The 20,990-nt window shown below is 36.2% G+C and overlaps 3 protein-coding genes across 6 annotated transcripts; 1 reads left to right on the forward strand and 2 right to left on the reverse strand.

Moving 5' to 3' along the window:
- Positions 1-334: 334 nt before the first annotated feature.
- LOC140970759 (SWI/SNF complex component SNF12 homolog) lies at positions 335-3,409 on the reverse strand. Of its 2 annotated transcripts, XM_073432649.1 has the most exons (4): positions 3,270-3,398; positions 3,139-3,173; positions 1,185-2,728; positions 335-929 (listed from the first exon to the last, which is right to left on the reverse strand). In XM_073432649.1, exons 3-4 carry the CDS (start codon positions 2,714-2,716, stop codon positions 863-865), a joined length of 1,599 nt encoding a protein of 532 aa, XP_073288750.1. In that variant the 5' UTR covers positions 2,717-2,728; positions 3,139-3,173; positions 3,270-3,398; the 3' UTR covers positions 335-862. The 2 variants fall into 2 exon arrangements, with proteins under 2 accessions (XP_073288750.1, XP_073288749.1); XM_073432648.1 differs by lacking the exon at positions 3,139-3,173 and having other exon boundaries at positions 3,270-3,409.
- Positions 3,410-11,059: 7,650 nt separating this feature from the next.
- Positions 11,060-15,036, forward strand: LOC140970761 (chloride channel protein CLC-b-like). Its single transcript, XM_073432651.1, has 6 exons — positions 11,060-11,425; positions 11,522-11,722; positions 11,861-12,038; positions 12,659-13,191; positions 13,424-14,579; positions 14,749-15,036. Exons 1-6 carry the CDS (start codon positions 11,238-11,240, stop codon positions 14,854-14,856), a joined length of 2,364 nt encoding a protein of 787 aa, XP_073288752.1. The 5' UTR covers positions 11,060-11,237; the 3' UTR covers positions 14,857-15,036.
- On the reverse strand, positions 14,959-20,269 carry LOC140970762 (uncharacterized). 3 transcript variants are annotated; one of them, XM_073432655.1, is made up of 15 exons: positions 19,995-20,267; positions 19,778-19,892; positions 19,599-19,674; positions 19,408-19,452; positions 19,213-19,280; positions 18,979-19,033; positions 18,826-18,905; positions 18,661-18,744; positions 17,842-17,955; positions 17,457-17,575; positions 17,256-17,373; positions 16,876-17,006; positions 16,599-16,746; positions 16,353-16,432; positions 14,959-15,282 (listed from the first exon to the last, which is right to left on the reverse strand). In XM_073432655.1, the coding sequence occupies exons 1-15, from the start codon at positions 20,186-20,188 to the stop codon at positions 15,198-15,200; spliced, it is 1,512 nt and encodes a 503-aa protein (XP_073288756.1). In that variant the 5' UTR covers positions 20,189-20,267; the 3' UTR covers positions 14,959-15,197. The 3 variants fall into 3 exon arrangements, with proteins under 3 accessions (XP_073288756.1, XP_073288754.1, XP_073288755.1); XM_073432653.1 differs by having other exon boundaries at positions 19,563-19,674; positions 19,995-20,266; XM_073432654.1 differs by lacking the exon at positions 14,959-15,282 and adding an exon at positions 15,302-15,526 and having other exon boundaries at positions 19,563-19,674; positions 19,995-20,269.
- Between the last annotated feature and the right edge of the window lie 721 nt (positions 20,270-20,990).

Here is a 20,990-nt window from a genome sequence, read left to right on the forward strand (position 1 = left end):
TGGATTCAACCCGTAGCCCGAACAAGAAACAAATCGTCAAATCCACTCGGAACCCGTAGCCCAAATAAGAAGCAAATCGTAAAATCCACTCGGAACCTGGACAAATTTAGCCAACGAATTCCCTCGTGTCAAATTTTATTTGAAACGTTAAATTTAAGAGTTCTGGGAGAGTGAAATGCACTTGTGATCTGATTTGTACTGTAAACAAAGACTATTAACTATATATATGCATCTAACGAAACTACATGAAAATTTAAGAGAGTGCAAATGAGACTGACACAACAGGTCTCCCTCCACCTGCCATTGTAAAAACCAAGCTCCAAAGAAAGGGCTGTCAGACAAAGTGAACACAATTTTTTTATTGTCTGAAAAAAACCTTATTATCTTTCCAGTAATTGTCACGCGAAGCATTAGGCCATCAGCGATCGGCCTCAATTCAGTGTAAAAGAAAACAACACAACACAATCACATACACGTAACATAACATTAACACTCATCTTTCTTGCGACGTCGAACCTGAATATATATTTAACATCGAAAAAACATTAACATGTCTGCGGTATTTTCCAGGGCAAACTTATCTGTGCATCTCAGCAGATAATAGCTCAAGGTCAAGTAGGTGTTGCCATTTCGTAAACTTATCTCGAGTGTGTGTATCTCATTCCAGATCACGTCTACTTTACCCATGTCACGTTTTCAGTAGCATTAAAATTACCATGGATTATTCGAGCACCAATAGGTGAAACTTTATAGTCCACAGGACCTTTTTGTCAAGAGATCGCTCGTAATAAGACCCAACAAGACAATTAGCTACCAGATGCATATTAGTTTCTAGCCGTCCTAGGAATTAATTCATCCCAGTTCAAGTGCTTGCGGGGACGTCTGCTGGTGGCTTTCGGTTCAAGTACCGAATGACAGCATCTTCAACCCTGTCAAAGTTGCAAAACATTCCATTTCTCATCCAATCTCATAAATATAAATGAATATTTTGGCCTAGAAATTGATAAAGAGATCATATTGTCTTCTGTAACAACCAAAGTAATTCAGGTACATCACGCTTTCAAATTGTCACAGCAGTGGAAACTACATGTGTTTCTAGATCATTTGTCATATGCAAAAAACACAAAGCAAAGAGCTGTAGACTTGTAGCAGTTAACAAGAACACAGATCTAATATTCACATACCAAGGTTGGCTGTAGAAATCTGATCCACGCTCTTTTTCTGCATTGCGACTTGCTTCACCAGTAACAAGCTTAAGATCCCTGCTTTGAGAATCAATAAGTATATTGATAAACTCAATTGGAGACTGGCTAAATCCAAGAAAAAATGCTCGTCTTCGCCGGTGCTCATGGATCTTTCTTATAGCAGCACAAATTGCTTCATCACAGCCATCAATCTCTTTGGTTTTTTCGGTATTGGCTAATAAAGCATGCAATTCTCTCTGAATTGGGAAGGGTACATCAACTAGCACATCATAACATGCAGTCCCAACAGGAGTATTTCCTGACAGTTTTATTCTGTGCTCTAAATGTATGGGCTGTGGAGGAAAAAGGTGCTGTGTAATTCTTTGCGCAACCGTAGTGAACTTGGTCCTGGTTTCGCCAAATACTTTCTGAAGGGGTGGATCACAATTGAAAGAAGATGGGTCATCTGGGCACTGCAATTTTCTAGCCTTAACATAGTGCCAGACTGCAGCCATTATTCTTGCGCGGGTATCAACCTCAATACCTAAGACATCAACAAGTGCTGGTGCTAGCTTATACTTCTCAGGCACATAATTTATCTCTAGCCGTATGCTCGCAGTAAATTCTTGGTCCCCTTTTCTTTTGACTTCGAAGCCTTCATGAGGAGCAGGTGATCTAGCGCTGTCCCATATGATTAAATGATTGTCAGGATATAGTTTCTGGTCTAATGTAATAGTAACTCTTTTAAAAAATGAAGAGAACTTTGGAGTCACAGGGCTTGGTTGCATGAGGGCAGCTTGTTCAGGATCCATTCCCTCCTCCACAATCCTTCCTACTATTTTGAGGGTCCACGTAGGTGACTCCGCATTTGGCTTCTTTGGAATTGTGCGAATCTGATTGGCATAAGTGTTAAACACATAAATACGGAGCATTTTCTGAATACAGGGAGGGGTCTTGAGAGCCTCTTGGATATCAATTTTCTTCCTTGTCAAAGCAGCATCCACGCGAGACTCAAACTCCAAGAGTTGAGTGTAAAGAGCCGATTCAGGTAAAATGGTCGCAACTCTTTCTTGTAACTGTTTCTCAGGGAGCTTCTGCTTTTTCTTGCGAGCAGCAGCAGCAGCAGCAGCATCCATTGGCCTCATAGGAGAGGGCGAGTAAGTGGGGGGGGAGAAGGTTGGTCGCACAGGTGGTTTTTGGGAAAACCATTTGGCACCGGCACTTCCAGCTCCCGAAATAGAAGGTGATGGTGAGCCCATGTTTGAAATCCCTCCAGCATGAGCCTGGTTAAATGCAAGGCCCTGAGCAGCTTGCAACTGGGCTTGGAATTGCACGTGAGCTGCTTGGGCCTGAGCCTTTGACTGAGCCTGAGTAATGGCTTGGATCTGAGTTGCAGAAAGCTGGGACAGCTGAAACTGACCTGGAAAGCCTGGTGGCACTTGTTGCTGACCAGATGGATTCACGGGAAAAGAATTCATAAAGGGAGGTGAAGCTCCAACATTCTTTGGTGGGTTACCGCTATTTGCTGACATAGCTAGCTGTATCTGAAAAATCAAACCAAGGAAACCACTTATTTGAACAGACATCACCAGAAGTTAAAAACTAAAGAGATTTAAGAGCAAAAAAGAAAAAGAAAATAAAAGAAACCAACTTCGTCCATATGAAAACATTATGAGTGATAACTGTGAGGTTAAACTTGCAGGAAATGATCAAGCTTAAGATCGATCGCCTAGAATTACGGAAGTTTTTCACCAGAAAATATAAAAAAAATCTCTATAAGAACTTAAACTAAAATTGTTAAGATTTTTTAAAAAATCGCATACAAACAAAACCCTAAACCCAAACATCGAGCAGGGTAAATCGCATATAAAATAACAAGTAATAAAAATGTGGAAAAGACAGAGAGACAAAAATTACAGTAGCAAGAATGCTTACGACCTAAAAAGTAGTCTACCTTCGAATTCAATCAGCACGACAATTACGCAGAAACTACAAATACAAAATCCAGAAATGAAACAGATTTGGAACTGACGAGGAAATTATACGATTAGAAAAGCTTGGATCCAACTTTGAGAACAATCTTACAAATTTAAATTGAGATGGGATGAGTTCGCTCCACCGTAGCCCCCCGTTGCCGCTGTCTGTCTCCTCGACTCCCCTCAGGAAGCTCTACCTCCACACTTCAGTGGGGTGAATTTGGAAAAGCACACCCCGATATTAAGGTTTTTTTTAATCAAATTATATAAAAAAAAAATTCACAAACAAAAAAAATTAAATTTGTTAAATTTTTATTATTTATTTGTGTTGAAAATTATAATGTTGAATGTTGAAAATTAGGTAAAATTATGTGTTGAATGTTGAAAATTAGTGTGTGATGATGTATGTAATGATGAAATTATTTTTGGATTGTTTTCAAAGAAATCCTATAAATAGGTCTCCATTTGTAAATATTTGATACAATTGAGTTGAGAGAAAAATATTATAAAGTGTGTAGTGTGATAATTTTGAGAGTTTGAGATTTTTATTTTTTACGTAAATTTTTACTTTTTCACAACACGTTATCAGCACGAAGCTCTAAAAGTCCTCCATATTTTTCCAAGCTCCAAAACAGAAGAAAAAGTACCACCATAGCTAACTTGGCAAAGCTCGAATTCATTGCTCTTGATATCACGTGAAAAAATTATATGCCATGGACTCTCGATGTAGAAATGCATCTTGAGTCATTAGGTCTAAATGAGACCATAAAAGAAAATTGCATATGCACATCACAAAAAAAGGCAAGAGCCATGATATTTTTGCGTCGACATCTCGACGAGGGATTAAAATGTGAATATCTGATTGAAAAAGATCACATGGCTATGTGGAAAGGATTAAAAGAAAAATTTGAACATATAAGGGAAATTATACTTCCGACCGCTCGTGATGAATGGAATATGTTGAGATTCCAAGATTTTAAGAAAGTAAACGATTAAAATTCGACGATATATCGAATAATCTCGCAATTAAAATTTTGTGGACATGAGGTTACAGAATCAGAAATGCTTGAAAAAATATTTTCCACGTTTCACGCATCAAATATAACTCTACGGCAACAATATAGAGTGCGTGGATTTGCGAGATATTCTGAACTCATCACCTGTCTTCTTGTGGCGGCAAAAGAACAATGAGCTGTTAATGAGAAATCATTAGGCACGACCCACTGGTTCAACGGCATTTCCTGAAGTAAATGTCGTAAGCAAAAATGAATTTAAAACTGGAAACCAAAATCAAAGTTATAGACAATATTTTGGTCGAGGACAAAATCAAGGTCGTGGACGTGGACGTGGAAGTGGTCGTGCTCGTGGACGCGGCCGTGGTTTTGAAAATAATCGAGATAGTTATTTATATAACTCATCTCAAAAGAGCGTCCCAAACCATCAACTGAAAAGGCATCATGAGAATATGAGTGTTAATGAAAATCACTCAAAAAGATTTGAAAGTTCTTGTTTCAGATATGGTACTCCAGGACATTGGTATCCTATTTGTCGAGCCCCTGAGCATCTTTGTAAACTTTATAAAGAATCAATAAATGGGAAAAAAAAGGAGACCGACTTTACTGAACACAGTGAACCTTTGAGTGGTTCAACTCATTTTGATGCTGGAGATTTTCTGATTGATTTCTCGGACAATGATCAATTTGCTGGTGGAATAGATATGTAAAATATTTTATTTTTCATGTACTTATATGATAATGTTTTATCGTGTGCTATATTTTTACATATGTATTGTATTTTATTTTATTTTTATAAAAATATTGTCGGTAATTTTATTTAATTGCATATTTTTTTGAAGCTCAAATATGAAAAATGGTATGAACAAAGCTGAAGTTTGCATACCTGATAGTGGTACAACGCACACTATTCTCCGAGATAAAAGATATTTCTTGAAACTAAAACCAACAAAAACAATGGTGAATACAATATCAGGTCCTGTAAACTTGATTAAAGGATGTGGTAAAGCACAATTTTTGTTACCTAATGGTACAAATTTTTTTATCAATGATGCTTTGTATTCACTACAATCGAAAAGAAATTTGTTGAGTTTTAATGATATATATTCCCATGGGTACGATACTTAAACAATAAATGAAGGGAATGAGAAATATATGTGTCTTATCACATATAAATCAGGAAAGAAATATGTGATTGAAAAACTACCAATGCTCTCTACTGGATTGCATTATACACATATAAGTCCCATTGAATCAAACATGATAGTTGATAATTATTCAATATTAACTAATTGGCATGATCGATCATGACATCTTGGTTCAACAATGATGCGAAAAATTATAGAAAATACACATGGTCATCCGTTGAAAGACCAGAAGATCTCCCAGAATAATAAGTTTCAATGTAAAACATGTTCTCTTGGAAAACTTATTATAAGACCATCACCAGCCAAAATCCAAACTGAATCACCAATGTTTTTTGAATGTATTCAGGGTGATATTTGTGGACCAATCCATCCACCATGTGGACCATTCAGATACTTTATGGTATTGATTGATGCCCACCAGCAGATGGTCACATGTATGTTTATTGTCAACTCGAAATGTTGTATTTGCAAGATTACTTGCTCAAATAATAAAATTGCGGAATCAATTTCTCGATTATACAATCAAGAAAATTAGACTTGATAATGCTAGTGAATTTACTTCCCAAGCCTTCAATGATTATTGTATGTCTATGGGAATCATTGTTGAGCATCATGTTGCTCATGAACATATACAGAAACAAAGATCCCTATTTCTATATGGGGACATGCAATTTTACATGCTGCTGCATTAATTCGCATCAGACCAAGTGCATATCATAAATACTTCCCATTGCAGTTTGCATTTGGTAAAGAACCAGACATTTTTCATATGCGAATTTTTGGATGTATGGTGTATATGCCTATTGCACCACCGCAACGAAAGAAAATGAGACCTCAAAGAAATATTGGAATTTATATCGGTTATGATAGTCCATCAATCATTCGATATCTTGAACCTCAGACAGGCGACATGTTCACAACATGTTTTGCTGATTGTCATTTTAATGAGGAAATCTTCCCAATGTTGGGAAGAGACAAGAAACATACCGAAAAAGAAATTACATGGTATGTATCATCATTGTTACATCTGGATCCAAGAACAAAACAATGTGAAAAAGGTGTACAGTAAATTGTGCACTTGCAAAGAATAACAAATCAAATTGTGCACTTTCTCAAAGGCCTGAAATACACAATAAATAAATAAACAGTAAAATAATTATTATTACTTTTGTTATCTTTTTCTTCTGTTTTGGAGTTTGGAAAAATATGGAGAACTTTTAGATCTTCGTGCTGATAACGTGTTGTTAAAAAGTAAAAATTTACGATAAAAAGTAAAAATCTCAAACTCTCAAAATTATCACACTACACACTTTATAATATTTTTCTCTCAACTCAATTGTATCAAATCTTTACAAAAGGAGACCTATTTATAGGATTTCTTTAGAAAACAATCCAAAAATAATTTCATCATTACATACATCAACACACACTAATTTTCAATATTCAACACCTAATTTTATCTAATTTTCAACATTCAACATTATAATTTTCAACACAAATAAATATTAATTTTCAACAATTGGGAAATAATTAACACATGCAATTTAATTTTAATAAATCCCGAATCACATGGTCCTCGATAAAGCACAGGGTACAAACTTCTTCTCCATGGTCAATGGTATTCCAAATACAAAAATACCTGATTCTTCATGTTGATCACATTTGTAAAATTATGTCTCAAACCATTGTTTCTTCGATTGAGAAACAGCCCAAAAAGAAAAAAAAAAGAAAAAGAAAAAGAAAAAGCCCAATCGATTCACATGCTTATGTTTCAAATATTTATAAAAAACAATTAATCAAATATATATTTTAAAAAAACATTATATAGCTTTATGCAAATTTTAAATCGAAAATCGATTTTGGATTCTTACAGTAGTTGTAAATACTTCTCTCAGACAGTGTAGTATAAATTTTTATCAATTTTAACAATTACAGAAATGATAGATGTTATCACACACACGTATATATATATATTTTTATGCTGCTCACATGTGTCGATAAATGATATGACAATCATCTATTGTATGTGATGAAGTATGTAAAAATTATATATATAATAGATGAGTGTCATCTCAAGAGAAAAATCGGCACGATTGGTGAAAAGTTCTCATCAGTGTATTTGGATACAGGTAAACTCTTTGTATTTGTCTAGCTTCTTCCGTTTGAAATAAAATAAAACAATACATTTAATACCTCATCCAATCCCAACGAACAAAATATGCCATGATGTGGCATATATATACATATCATTCACTAAAAAAAAAAAAAATTAAATCCACATTCCCCAACACCTATTTCCATCAAAAAATATTTGTTGGTAATCAATCAACAGAATACAAAAGCAGACAAGCCAATGTGGTGTCTACCATTCTTCCAGTTCATGCCAACTTTTAGTAGCACATACATGCATGTGTATATTAGCCAAAGAAAATGAATGAAATATTTTTTATTTTGTTTGTTCTCAATTTATTTATCTCGAAAAGGTTTTGTTTTCAAGTTTTATTTCAACTATCTAAAAATACAAATAAAATATATGTTCAGAATCATACAATCTAATACTTCGAATTACAAGACCAAGATAAAGATATTCAACCACGTAAGAAATTGAACCGGATCCAGTCGAGGTGGTAACATCCCTATTTAAAAGAAAAAGATAACACAAAAACTCTCGTAATTTCATCTCTCAGTAAAGTTTTGAGAAACAATAAAATAATATATTGTTAATAATCATTTCAATTCCAAAATACAACCAAATAAAAACAAAAACTTGTGTGAGACGATATCACGGATCGTATTTTGTAAGACGGATATCTTATTTGAGTCATCCATGAAAAAATATTACTTTTTATGCTAAGAATATTACTTTTTATTGTGAATATCGGTAAGATTGACCCGTCTCACATATAAAGATTCATGAGACCGTCTCACAAGAGACCTACTCCAAATAAAAGGTAGAATTTTTTTTAAAAATTATCCAAATAAATGCAACCATATATTCGACATCAATCTTACTTATCAACTATAAAAATTATACACAAAAACTCTTGTGAGACGGTCTCACGGATCAATTTCATGAGTCAAATATCTTATTTGGGTCATCCATGAAAAAATATTAGTTTTTATACTAAGAATATTACTTTCTATAATAAATATCGATAGGATTGACCCACCTCACTGATAAAAATTTATGAGACCGTCTAAAAAAAAAACTTACTCAAAATTATAACATGTCGAGAGACGATTGTCAAAAACACGACGATGACGTTTCTATATTGTACTATGATGCTAACTTTATGAGCAATTCACAAAAACCCCATAATTATATAAGCTTAGACTGAAAGCCGCGGCACGGTTATGGACCAAAGCAATGCAAGGGGCACACAAAAAGTGACTTTTTTTTTGTGCCGACAACATATTGTCAACAGTTTCAATTTTCCTCCTCACATTGTCTAATTCTCTCAATTGTATGGTACATTTCCAGTTGTTGCACTGAAAAAACCATCTGAAAAAGACAGTTTTTATCCCTGAAATTGATTTTAAAGTAAAAACCGAATGGCAAATCAAATTAAATTGAATAACCTAATAAGCTATAGCAGCAACCAAAAACTAAGTCGATATCAACCAACAATCAATTCGTCAAGAGACACATTTGAATTATTACTAGTTCACAAATAAAAATGCAAAAATTTCCAAAATTAATCAAAAAAAAAAATATATCGATCCTAATAAATCAAAGAATGGTTGCAACCTCTAAAAAATATTATAGTTTTTTTTCATATTAGTGAACAATCAATTGGAGCAGGGCTCTTTAAAAAAGAATTTATCCAATCCATTTGAAAGGACAGACATGGATTCATTCCGGGGGAGGTTTTTAAGGGGTAAAAATTCCACGACCCTCGGATCCCCAAATAAATCATGTGGAGCCCATAATTGATCAAAGAGCTGTAGAATCACATGAAAAATTGTTGTGACTCTTTACAATCACCCCTACAGTAAAGCCAAGAAACCCATGATCGATTACTCAATCTTTCCATTTGAAAGGAGAGGCTGTGATTTTACGCAAAGAAAGAGACAGAACCTGAATTCTAGATTTAAAAAAAGAAAAAGATTGTGTATTCAGGCATCAAATTTGAAAAGAGAGATGAACCAAGAGTGATCTTCCTCCCAACTAGTCCTATGGCTGGCTAAAAAATAATTAATAAACCTATCAATAATCTTCACATGAAACCCGTGATTCTTGTAAACTCACCCGAATAATTAGCACCGACCAATGTAAAAACCAAAGGAAGTTGAAATACACGAGCAACCATGTACTGATTGCTCAATAATTTTAAGATGGATGGATAAAGTAAAACACGTGTTTTGGTATGTGGATAAAGTGGCTCTTCAACAATTCCAAAGGTCACTTATCTTTGCACCCTTGGATCTCTCCATGGTACTCTTATCCAACTTGACACATAGGACAAGTGTGAGAGCAAATTGAGCCCATATTCCACATGGTTCCTGCCTTAAAAATTAATTAATATCACAAGAAAAGGACATTTACTCCCCCCACCCCCCCTCCTACTCCATTATGTGTATGTGTATGTGTATGTGTATGTGTATGTGTATGTGACCAGCTTCATTTTTTAAGTTCAAGTATTACACATGTTTCTTTATAAGCCACATGATTTAGGATAATTCTATGTAATTCATCCTTGTTATATGTAATGTTGTGATTATTGCTTTGGTAGCCTAATGGATCAGGTAGGATTTGGATATCAAATCTTGGTTCTTCTCGTTTTCATATTCTTTTTTCTTTTTTCTTTTTCCATCCTTTTTGTTCGATTGAAAGGAATCAATCATTGCAAAGATACGTATTGGAAGCCGGCCCCAGTGGACTTAAAACAAAATTCATCAGCCAAAAACTCTGATTGGTTAGGTAATTTTTGAATCAGTAGATTTCTATAGTTTGAGTAATTGTTAAAAGCCAAAATCTAATATTTTAAATCATCAATTTTAAGACATATTTCATCTATATTTCTTTTAAATTAACTCTTTAAATGGAATTTTTTAATCCACAACCCAAAAATAAAGAAAACTATGATTAGAAAACAAAGCAAATCTATGTAAAGAAAGCCAGGTTATGTTAGGCTCAATTACCAGACGAATGTCATACCTCCTGGAAATGAAAACAAACTCGACCATCTCGTTTCATCCTTCTTCTTTTCTTTTTTTTTTTCAAACAAAAAACAAAGTTATCACATGTTCATAATTTATAATCTTCCCTCAAATTCCGATATCCTCCAAAAACATAATTATAATCATTTCATATTTATCCTAATTCACATTTTAAAATACACAAAACATCAGTAGAAACTAAATTTATACGACAAATTTACTTGAAATTTTTTCAAAAAGCACTTGCTGAAATATATTCACAACCACAAATGTCAAAAAAGAGAAACATTACCTGGAATTGAATGATTAGTTGTCTTTCAGTAAAACCAACTGGCATCTATTTATCCAACATCATGTTCGAATAATTTAATCGATTTCAACTCGACAGATATTTTGCTTCCAATACTTGTTTTTAAATATGCTGATATCATGACAGCATATTAAAATTTTGTCGTAACCAACTAACCAACATGAACATGGGTGAATAAAATTAAAATCAAAATTATTCCTATAAAATAACACACTATAAAATACGTAGCTTGACATAAAAGATAACCCTCCAACAAAGCATCATCCTTATTCGCACATTTATTTATAAAAAAAAAATACGAGCCTACCTTGCATTGCTTGCTACAAGAAGACAAAGCTGAATGTGCAGCGCCTGATTCAAGTCCAATTTTCATCAACTCTATTCCAAGAATCCAGGAACAGGACTCACCTTTTTCATCATCGGAACAGGAAAGTGAGAATCTGCTGATGGAGGAGAATAACAAGTCAGCAGGAGCAGATGAAACATTCATTGAAAGGCAAGAAGATGATGAAGAAACAGACCTTGAAAGCAACCCACTTCGAATCCCTCTGCTCAAAAGAAATCGAACCCTTTCTTCGAATCCACTTGCCATGGTTGGAGCCAAAGTTTCTCACATAGAGAGCTTGGACTACGAGTAATAACAATACACAAAACTGCTCTTCTCTTTATTTCCAATGAAAAGTAAACAAAATCCTTAATGGGTGTGGAAACTAACTGTTTCTTGATTTAGGATCAACGAAAACGATCTTTTCAAGCACGACTGGAGAAGCAGATCGAAAGTCCAAGTACTGCAGTATATCTTCTTTAAATGGTTGCTGGCATTCCTCGTCGGGCTTCTGACCGGATTAATCGCCTCTCTTATCAATCTCGCAGTTGAAAATATTGCAGGGTACAAACTTCTTGCCGTGGTTAAATACATCGACCAGGAAAGGTACAGCCTCATCCACCTTTGCCACTGCAAATCAAGCTGCAAAACCAAACTGTAAATGGCATGTGTGCTGATCACTGAATCAATGGAATTGTTGCTTGCTTATATGACCGTGAAAAGTTCATAATTTGATGGATGTAGGTACCTGATGGGATTCATCTATTTGGCCGGAGCAAATTTATTTCTAACATTGGTGGCTGCCGTTCTGTGTGTTTGTTTTGCACCTACAGCAGCTGGTCCTGGAATTCCTGAAATTAAAGCTTATCTGAATGGAATTGACACCCCTAACATGTTTGGTGCCACAACGTTGATTGTTAAGGTGCACTATCCAACATTACTAATCTATTACTTAAAACTGTTTTGCCTCGAAATTACTGAACGACTGATCGATCATTACCTTCACAAATTTAAATCATGAACCAACTAAAAACAAACGCTCAGATCAACATCAGCATCCCATTTATTTAATTATGTGAGTAACAACAGATCAATCAACTTCACAAATTAAAATCATGAACCAGATAATCACGCGGACACTCGGTCCACATTAGAATATGTCCTTGATAAGGTCTTATAGTCGTTCCGGTTTACAAAAAGACACATTCACTTCGAGCACCACCATATTTACCAATTTCAGAATGGTTCTTGGCATTCAAATTTGGTGGGAGTGGGGATCGATCCTAGTTGCCAGCTATAAATATTATTTTAGAGAGTTTATGAATTGCAAATGCCGTTTCATACCGGTGTTCGGAAATTGATCCCGAATTTTGATTGGTTCTTGCATCATTTATTAATTTATTTAAAACATAGATAGTCGTTTAGAATGGTTGATAACTTGTAAAATCATATCAAGACACAATATTAATGATTCAAAGTATTCTAGTAAATTAGAGTGCATTTGAGTTCCAACTTATTATTCTCATGTCTTTATGAACCCAGATCATTGGAAGCATTGGAGCCGTTGCTGCAGGCTTGGATCTGGGAAAAGAAGGTCCTCTGGTACATATTGGGACCTGCATTGCTTCTCTTTTAGGACAGGGTGGCTCGGGTAATTACCGTCTCAAATGGCGCTGGCTAAGATATTTCAACAATGACAGGGATCGGCGGGATCTGATCACATGTGGTTCCTCATCCGGAGTATGTGCTGCTTTCCGAGCCCCAGTTGGTGGTGTTCTCTTCGCTCTTGAAGAGGTGGCAACATGGTGGAGAAGTGCTCTTCTTTGGAGAACATTTTTCAGTACAGCAGTTGTGGTCGTAGTTCTCAGGGCATTCATTGAATATTGTAAATCAGGGAACTGTGGGTTATTTGGGAAAGGTGGCTTGATCATGTTTGATGTTAGTGGCGTTTCAGTGAGATACCATGCGGTTGACCTCATTCCTGTGGCTGTAATAGGAGTGATTGGAGGCATTTTAGGAAGCCTATACAATTACGTTCTCCACCAGGTCCTCAAGGTCTACAATGTCATAAATAAGTAAGAGCCTATTTTTTAAATATCTTCCTACTATCATTTTGTGGATTTTATCCAGATTTTAATATCGTAAACTCAGCAGATGGGACAAACAGGCAACTGATCTGTTGCTCGTCTCGGGCCTACAATACCACATAAATTTTTTAATGACAACCACATTCACTCCCCAAACAGAGAATTCAAGTTTTCCCGTTGGCTCTGATCCCCAACTACCTATTTTATGGTTATTTTGCAGGAAGGGGAAATTGCATAAACTACTACTTAGTCTCAGTGTCTCCATTTTTACTTCAGTATGCATGTATGGACTTCCTTTTCTTGCGAAATGCCGACCTTGTGATACCTCCATACTGGGTTCTTCCTGTCCTACAACTGGCGGGACAGGAAACTTCAAGCAATTCAACTGCCCAAAAGGATACTATAACGACCTAGCTACTCTTCTTCTAACCACAAATGACGATGCTGTTCGCAGCATTTTCTCAATAAACACACCAACGGAATTCCAAATCTTTTCCCTCATTATCTACTTTGCTCTGTATTGCATTTTGGGACTTATCACCTTTGGCATTGCCGTCCCATCAGGCCTCTTTCTCCCTATCATTCTAATGGGTGCGGCTTATGGTCGCATACTTGGCGTTGCCATGGGAACATATACAGATATAGATCAGGGGCTCTATGCCGTTCTTGGGGCAGCTTCCCTTATGGCTGGTTCGATGAGAATGACTGTTTCCCTTTGTGTCATATTTCTCGAGCTCACCAACAACCTTCTCTTGCTGCCCATTACAATGTTAGTTCTCCTAATTGCTAAAACAGTGGGTGACTGCTTCAACCCAAGCATCTATGAGATAATATTAGAATTAAAAGAGCTGCCTTTCTTGGACGCAAAACCTGAGCCATGGATGAGAAATGTTACCGTTGGTGAGCTCGTTGATGCCAAGCCAGCCGTAATTACCCTGAATGGAATTGAGAAGGTTGGTCGTATAGTGGAAATCCTGAGAAATTCCACACACAATGGTTTCCCAGTTGTGGGCACAGTAACAGTTCCACAAGTAGTGAGTTCACCAAATGAGACTGCTGAACTGCATGGACTGGTCCTAAGAGCTCATCTTATGTTAGTGCTGAAGAAGAAGTATTTCCTGCAAGAAAAACGACGGATAGAGGAATCGAAAGTGAGAGATAAATTTACCTCAATTGATTTAGCTGAAACTTGGGGTAATATTGAAGAGGTAGCATTGACAAATGATGAAATGGAGATGTATGTCGACTTACACCCTTTGACCAACACAACCCCATTCACAGTAATTGAGAGCATGTCGGTGGCGAAGGCATTAGTGCTTTTCCGGCAGGTGGGGCTTCGTCACTTGCTCATTCTCCCTAAATTTCAACCAGCTAGGGTAAGTGTAAGATGCTCCACTGATATTATTGAACTAAACCTTTTTTTTATTGTTTTCGGTAAAAAAATAAATATCTACTTTTTGGAAAAAAAATGATGCAAAAAATAAATGGTAGACACACTTGCCGAATGTGAGTCTGTGACATGTATGAGTTGTTCACATTTTACAGGCGTCTCCCGTGGTTGGAATTTTGACAAGGCACGACTTGAGATCTCAAAATATTTTGAGCGCCTTCCCCCATCTGGAAAAGGCCGAGGAAAGTAAAAAGGGGCATTGATGTCCTCCCTACAAGAGTGTCACTATCCAGAAATACTACATTATTCTTATATTATCCCATTTTTGTTGAACGGATCATTCTTTGTCCAGACCCACAAGAATATAGCAAAGAATATTTGTTGTATTAAAATATCATCTCGACAATAATCAATTCATAATACATTACATATCGTTGAACTCATTCAGTTAGCAAGGAATACTCTTGATCCATTGAGAAGTAATGCACAACAGCAAACTGATGTCTTTTGTCCATTCGCAGTTTAAAGTAAACATATTACTCAAGAACTCTGTCAACAAGTATGCTTGTCACCGCATATAGATGTTCAAATGCATCTCAAGCTGTCAAGCATGTCTTTTCTTTTTCGCGGTTTTCTTTCGGTTCACATTTTCTCCTGCGCCTCTTTTGAACACAGCGAGGATTTCAATACTGCATCCATAAAAAGGCCTCACTTTACAGTAACAGAAAATAACTCAGATCAAAAGCATGTGTCAGCATCCAATGCATTAAAAACATACGGTTATCATGTAAATTATCCAAGATAGCACAAATATCTCAAAACGCCAAGGCTTGACTGCAATTATTTGCTCAACTATGATTCGATACTTGGAACTTCTCGATGTAGCAAAATTGGAGCACTGTGTTAATCTGATAGATCCAGAACAATACACACCTGTAATAAATTCAGTTCCAATTGAGAAAAACAGGGAGTCATTGGGCCCGGGATATCAAGTCATGAGATCCCAAGTGGAAGTGGACATGGGAAGCCCAATATTGCTAATGTGTAAGATAGGAGACCAAAAAAGAAATACACGTGAAGTGGGTGGAGGTATATAAAAGAGATGAATTGCATAGGCGAGCATTCAGTTAGAGATTTGCGTGGAAAGAGTGACTAGCACTTGGCTAGGGAGAAAACCATTGTACAGGTTGATTCATTCTGGGTTGTTTTCATTTTTGTAATACGATTATTTCAGTTCCTTTCGTGTTCTTCATCTTTCTGTTTGTTTATTAGGGGATCACAACACCACCCCTCCTACAGAGACCCCAACTTCTCACATCCTGTTTCTTTTACTTTCTAGGTTTTTCTTCTTGGCATAGAATAAGTTAGATGGCATATGGTGCAAAAGCATTTGTTTTCATGTTCTATTTTCATTATTCATTGTTAATCCAATAACAGATATCTATATCACATCAGAAGTCTGAAAATAATTCCCAAATACAGACCGGATAAATTCATTGTCAAAACTCATGCACTCAAGATCAACTCATAATGGTGACCACCAAGAGATAAAACTGAGGCGTGATAATTCAGAAAGAAAATCACAACATATTTAATAACATGTAAATTTGGCAAACACCAGTTAAAGGTTGGTTTCCACATTACCGACATGGCAATAGAGTAAGGAGGACAAGGTATAGATGTATGTTGTGTGTGTGTGAGAGAGAGAGAGAGAGAGAGAGAGAGAGAGAGAGAGAGAGAGAGAGAGAGAGAGAGAGACCTTTGTGTTCCAGGGAAAAAGTTGAAACCATGGGCTTTCTCCAAATGCCATGACTTGGTAGATAGCAATGACATGCAATCCTGATAATAAATGAAGGGATATAAGATTACTTATAAGGGGGAATCTGCCAAAACACAAAATAAAGGAGCTGAAGCCAAAAAATCAAAACACAAAAACAAAAGAGAAAGTAAAAGCATATTTCAAGACTTCGTTAATAGTGGGAAGATCTTGAATAGGATACCTTACCTCTTTGAAACTATCCCATCCACAGCTTATATATATAAGAGTTTCTGGTAGTGACTGTCTCTCGGCTTCCTTTGTCTGGCCTAGACTCTGCCCTGAAGTTTCTCTTTCCCGTAGAACCCAAGGTCTTTTCTCATTTTTTACTTTTTTGCTGGAATTGAAATGGCAAATAAAGGTGGGGTGCAAAAAGACAAGCTTTTAAATTTGAAACCATGATGCTCAGCTCAAAATACAAATTCAGAACTGCTGTTAAGAGCCTAGATTTCCCTCACAGCCATACCTCTCACTCATATTATTTTTGAGCTTCATGAATGATAGAGACTGCAATGCGCTGACCAGAGAAGAGTCCAATCCCTTACGTGGAGGATCAACAATAACAACATCAGATCCCAAGAGCCAATAAAGTGATTCCTGACAAAATTTTGATAATTTAAGTGTTCATATGCACTGATCAATCATCATAAACATCAGTTTTACCAAAGAAAATGATTATCCCCATTTAATCAGTTCTTCAAATCAATGTCAACCATGTATACACGCGTTTATGTCAGATGACCGTAATTCTCTGAAATGTGTCTCTGTGAATATCCAGTTATGATGAGAAAACTGCTATATTTGTAGTGTATATTGAGACAAAATGACAATAAGTCTGCAACGAACCTTGGAAACATCGGCATGATGCCAGCTTATACTGCAGTCCATGGTTATAGGTAACCGAGAAGCAGTCTTTTCAAATGATTGCTTCGATTCTTTGTTAACCTCCACACATTTTACTGACCTGTTAATTACTACATACTTAATCAGCACCTGCTGAATCACATGTTTTCAAACCAAAATTTCCGAATCAATCACTGTTCCCACCTGCATTTTCTGGTGGCAGCCAAAGATAAACCAATGAAACCAGCACCAGCATAGAGGTCAACTACTGATGCCCCAATACAAACGTATTTTCGTAATCTATGAAGTAGAGAATCAAAAGCCTGCCAAATTGACGGACACTAAAGAGATTATTCAACTTCAACAACATATAAGTCACTGCTACAGAACTATGTACTGCACAGTATCAGAAATCTGATTTAAGGTTCATGATAGCACGCAAAGCCCAATGGATTGAAAGAAAAAAGAAAAAAGAAAAAAGAAAAAAGGAAAGGAAAGTGGAAAATAGATGGCAAAGGACTTAGAAAAACACATTCGAGGTGATATTTCAAACAGAAAACTAAAAGACTTCTCTACTCCGAATACATACTCGTGTATTTGGTTGTCCAAAACTTGAAGGGACCAGAGAAATATCAATTCCTCCAACATGCTCCCAGAACTCTTTTTCACCCAAAAGATGTATCCATCTGTTGCCAAAAATAGTCTGGAAAACCAGACGATAACAAAATTAATACAATGCAGAAAAGGATTCCATATTATATTCCATTATTTCAGGTATTAACATACATCAATTGAATAATACAATCTAGATGCTTCTAAAACAGTCCTTTATATGTTTTGAGGGTCTTTCAAAACAGCAGAAAGTTAAAGCCTAAAGAAAAAGAAAGTGACAGAGCAAGGGGTAACTGCTACGTGGTCCAGTGGATGATATGATCCATCAGGTACAATTGTTAATCAGGTAGTACAAGCAAGGGGAATTGAAGGAAATGTGTATTCCTTTTAGTAAAGATAGGCTGGGAACCATGCCAAGACTTGGATACAATTAATATTTGAAAGACTGTGCAGTCTAAGATAAAAAAAAAAAAAAACCACTCTTTCACATGACAATGTACCCTTCAGCGGGTAATTTATGCTTTCTCAAACAGTCTCGCCAAATGCCTAGGATCAGATTTATAAAGACCAATTTCAGTACCAATTGTCGCCTCATGATGTATATCACATCTTAGCAGTTCCAAAATTGCATTTATATTCAATATTTTAAGTCCTCTAAGTATCCTCAGGTCAATCGTGGTGTTCTTCCTCCATATGCTTAAGTTCTTATAAAAAAAATATGGCTATATGAACAAGACAAATAAATTATTGGATGTAAATTAAATGAATATATATGAACAAGCCAAAAGAGACTTACATTATTTGTTGATATCTGAAAGTTGGCCCATACAGAATGAATCAAATGGACTTTTTTCTCTGGCCCCCCATTCATCCACAAATACTAGAAATTGGAATCAAACACATTTACAAATTGGATGCCCAAAATCCAAAGATTGTCATAAAAAGAAAAGGCATGACTTACACTGGCCAAAGCATTTAACTTTTCAGAATTAGGTGAGCTCTCATCACGTGAATTCCAAACCAACGCAACCTGCACCTTACCTGACATTATTCGTAAAACTTAACAGCTATATAATTGACCAAGCGACGATCTGCTTTAACTCTATCAACATACCATTTTTATATCTTTCACGAGTTGGGAGAGATGTGTCATATGTCGTCACAGCCAGCTAAAAAGGAAATCGACCACATAATGAAAAGAAATCAGTCATCATTCATCACATAGTTTTTATATTTTTTTATGGCAAGCCGCTTGCACATTGAATTTTTAATTCACATTTAGTTAGGAAATGAAACCAATATTGAGTTGATGAGAGGGAAGCCATTACATATCAATAAAATCGATCACCTGAACATATCTCAGCTCACCGGTTCCCTGATCTTCATCATATGGCTCGATATTCAACTCAAACATGGCTACACAGGAATCAATAGACATAACACAAAGATTGTCACATGTAATAATGCCAAAATAATTTCTTCAGAACAACAAACTAACATAAAAATTTCATGATATAATAAAAATTGAAAAACAACAACAAACCTCGCTTCAGTAGGTCCACAGCAACATTGATGCTTGGATGGTGAGCTACAAATGAATTATCACCACTTTAAAGCCGGAGAAATGCTTATAGATGCTATAAGAATAATAAGATATTTGTTTTTAAAAAACTCATTAACATTTGTGAACTTGGGGACCTTTGCATTCAGGAATATCTACTACATTATGAGTACCCTCTTCATAAAGCCCGATAAAAGGTTTGGCTGATGTACCACGAACGGCAAGCTTTGCACGACATCTCCACCCCCACTAACAATTCACAAAGATAATTTTCCTCAGACCTGATTTAATAAACTTGAAAACTATAAGCTCGTAAATGAAGAGAATAAACGGTTGCAGTGTATGCAAGTACAGTTCTACGACTCTCGAATGTGAAATCTGCGACACCGATGTTCTTGAAGAAGTCAGATGCCTCCCCGAGAATGGGTGGTTGGTGGAGGTTGTACTCGTGACTGCAGCCCGAGCAGCTGCAGAATTCCAACATCAATCAGATAAAAGCAAATTTCTTCCTACCAAAAAACAAAAAGGCAAATTTCACTCGTATCCAATAGAGCAGCAAAAATAAGTACGATTCAAAGTGAGGACAGTGAAGAACGGAAGATGAGGATGGAAGAGGGTTTTGGCTAGGGTTTTGAGGAAGGGACGACGGCGACGATGAAGATGCTCGAGATGAGAAACGGCGAGTTTCAAGACGGTTGAAGAATGTGGGGGAGAGTGAAGAAGGAAAAGGCGCGAGAGAGATGAGGTTTATGCGTGCGGCCATGATTTTGAGCTTCGCCCGTCTCGTGGTGGCGGGAAGGAGCTAACGATAAAGACGGTTAGCCGAAATATACAATTTTATCGATATTTATATCTGCTAAAAACAGGGACGGATAGTAGTAAATGATAATCCACTTGGAAGAACAATTTTCATATTTAAAAAATTACTGATTTATGAAAGAACAAGAATGTTGTTAGACGGTCTCACGAACTTTTATCTATAAGACGGGTCAACCCTACCGATATTCACAATAAAAAGTAATATTTTTAGCTTAAAAAATAACAATTTTTCATGGATGATCCAAATAAAAGATCTATCTCACAAAATACGACATGTGAGATCGTCTCACACAAGTTTTTGTCAATCTGAAAAACCACCAACTGATCCCATGTCCAGTCCCAATATTCCTGTCTCAATTTCAAATTTAGTAACAAAAACAAGCTTAAGTAATAGCATGCCACCACGTGAATCGAGGCAGTGATGGAGACGGATGAGCGGTAATTAAACACAATTTGTATACCGGTTTGGACGGATCAAGGGTGAGATGCCGGAGACTGAATCTGGTTCCTATAGCATTCGAAATCCACACATAAAATTCATTGTCGGCCAAAACCAATGGTAGTGACTCGTATGGTGAATTCACCAACCATGACATCCCATCCTGAAAATTTGCTTTTTTTTTATGACTTGAATTGTCTATTTTGTGAAATACATATGAAGTTTTAAATTATTCCAGAAATTTTATGACTTGAATCCTGGAGACTCTCATTTTTCTCAAGAACAGCCTTTCTCCACTCAAGGTGCA

Source organism: Primulina huaijiensis, chromosome 2, assembly GCF_012295235.1.
Source record: "Primulina huaijiensis isolate GDHJ02 chromosome 2, ASM1229523v2, whole genome shotgun sequence".
NCBI classification, from domain to species: Eukaryota; Viridiplantae; Streptophyta; class Magnoliopsida; order Lamiales; family Gesneriaceae; genus Primulina; species Primulina huaijiensis.

What these genes read in the sequence shown, in the direction of transcription:
- LOC140970759 (XM_073432648.1), bottom strand. Translation starts at nt 2,716, where the DNA reads ATGTCAGCAAATAGCGGTAACCCACCAAAGAATGTTGGAGCTTCACCT. An exon ending in GATTTCTACAGCCAACCTTG is followed by an intron (nt 930 to 1,184) that starts GTATGTGAATAT and finishes CAACTTTGACAG; the next exon opens with GGTTGAAGATGCTGTCATTC.
- LOC140970761 (XM_073432651.1), top strand. Translation starts at nt 11,238, where the DNA reads ATGGAGGAGAATAACAAGTCAGCAGGAGCAGATGAAACATTCATTGAA. An exon ending in AAATACATCGACCAGGAAAG is followed by an intron (nt 11,723 to 11,860) that starts GTACAGCCTCAT and finishes TGATGGATGTAG; the next exon opens with GTACCTGATGGGATTCATCT. An exon ending in CCACAACGTTGATTGTTAAG is followed by an intron (nt 12,039 to 12,658) that starts GTGCACTATCCA and finishes TTATGAACCCAG; the next exon opens with ATCATTGGAAGCATTGGAGC.
- LOC140970762 (XM_073432653.1), bottom strand. Translation starts at nt 20,188, where the DNA reads ATGGCCGCACGCATAAACCTCATCTCTCTCGCGCCTTTTCCTTCTTCA. An exon ending in AAAAATAATATGAGTGAGAG is followed by an intron (nt 16,747 to 16,875) that starts GTATGGCTGTGA and finishes TTTCAATTCCAG; the next exon opens with CAAAAAAGTAAAAAATGAGA. An exon ending in GATGGGATAGTTTCAAAGAG is followed by an intron (nt 16,433 to 16,598) that starts GTAAGGTATCCT and finishes ATTTATTATCAG; the next exon opens with GATTGCATGTCATTGCTATC.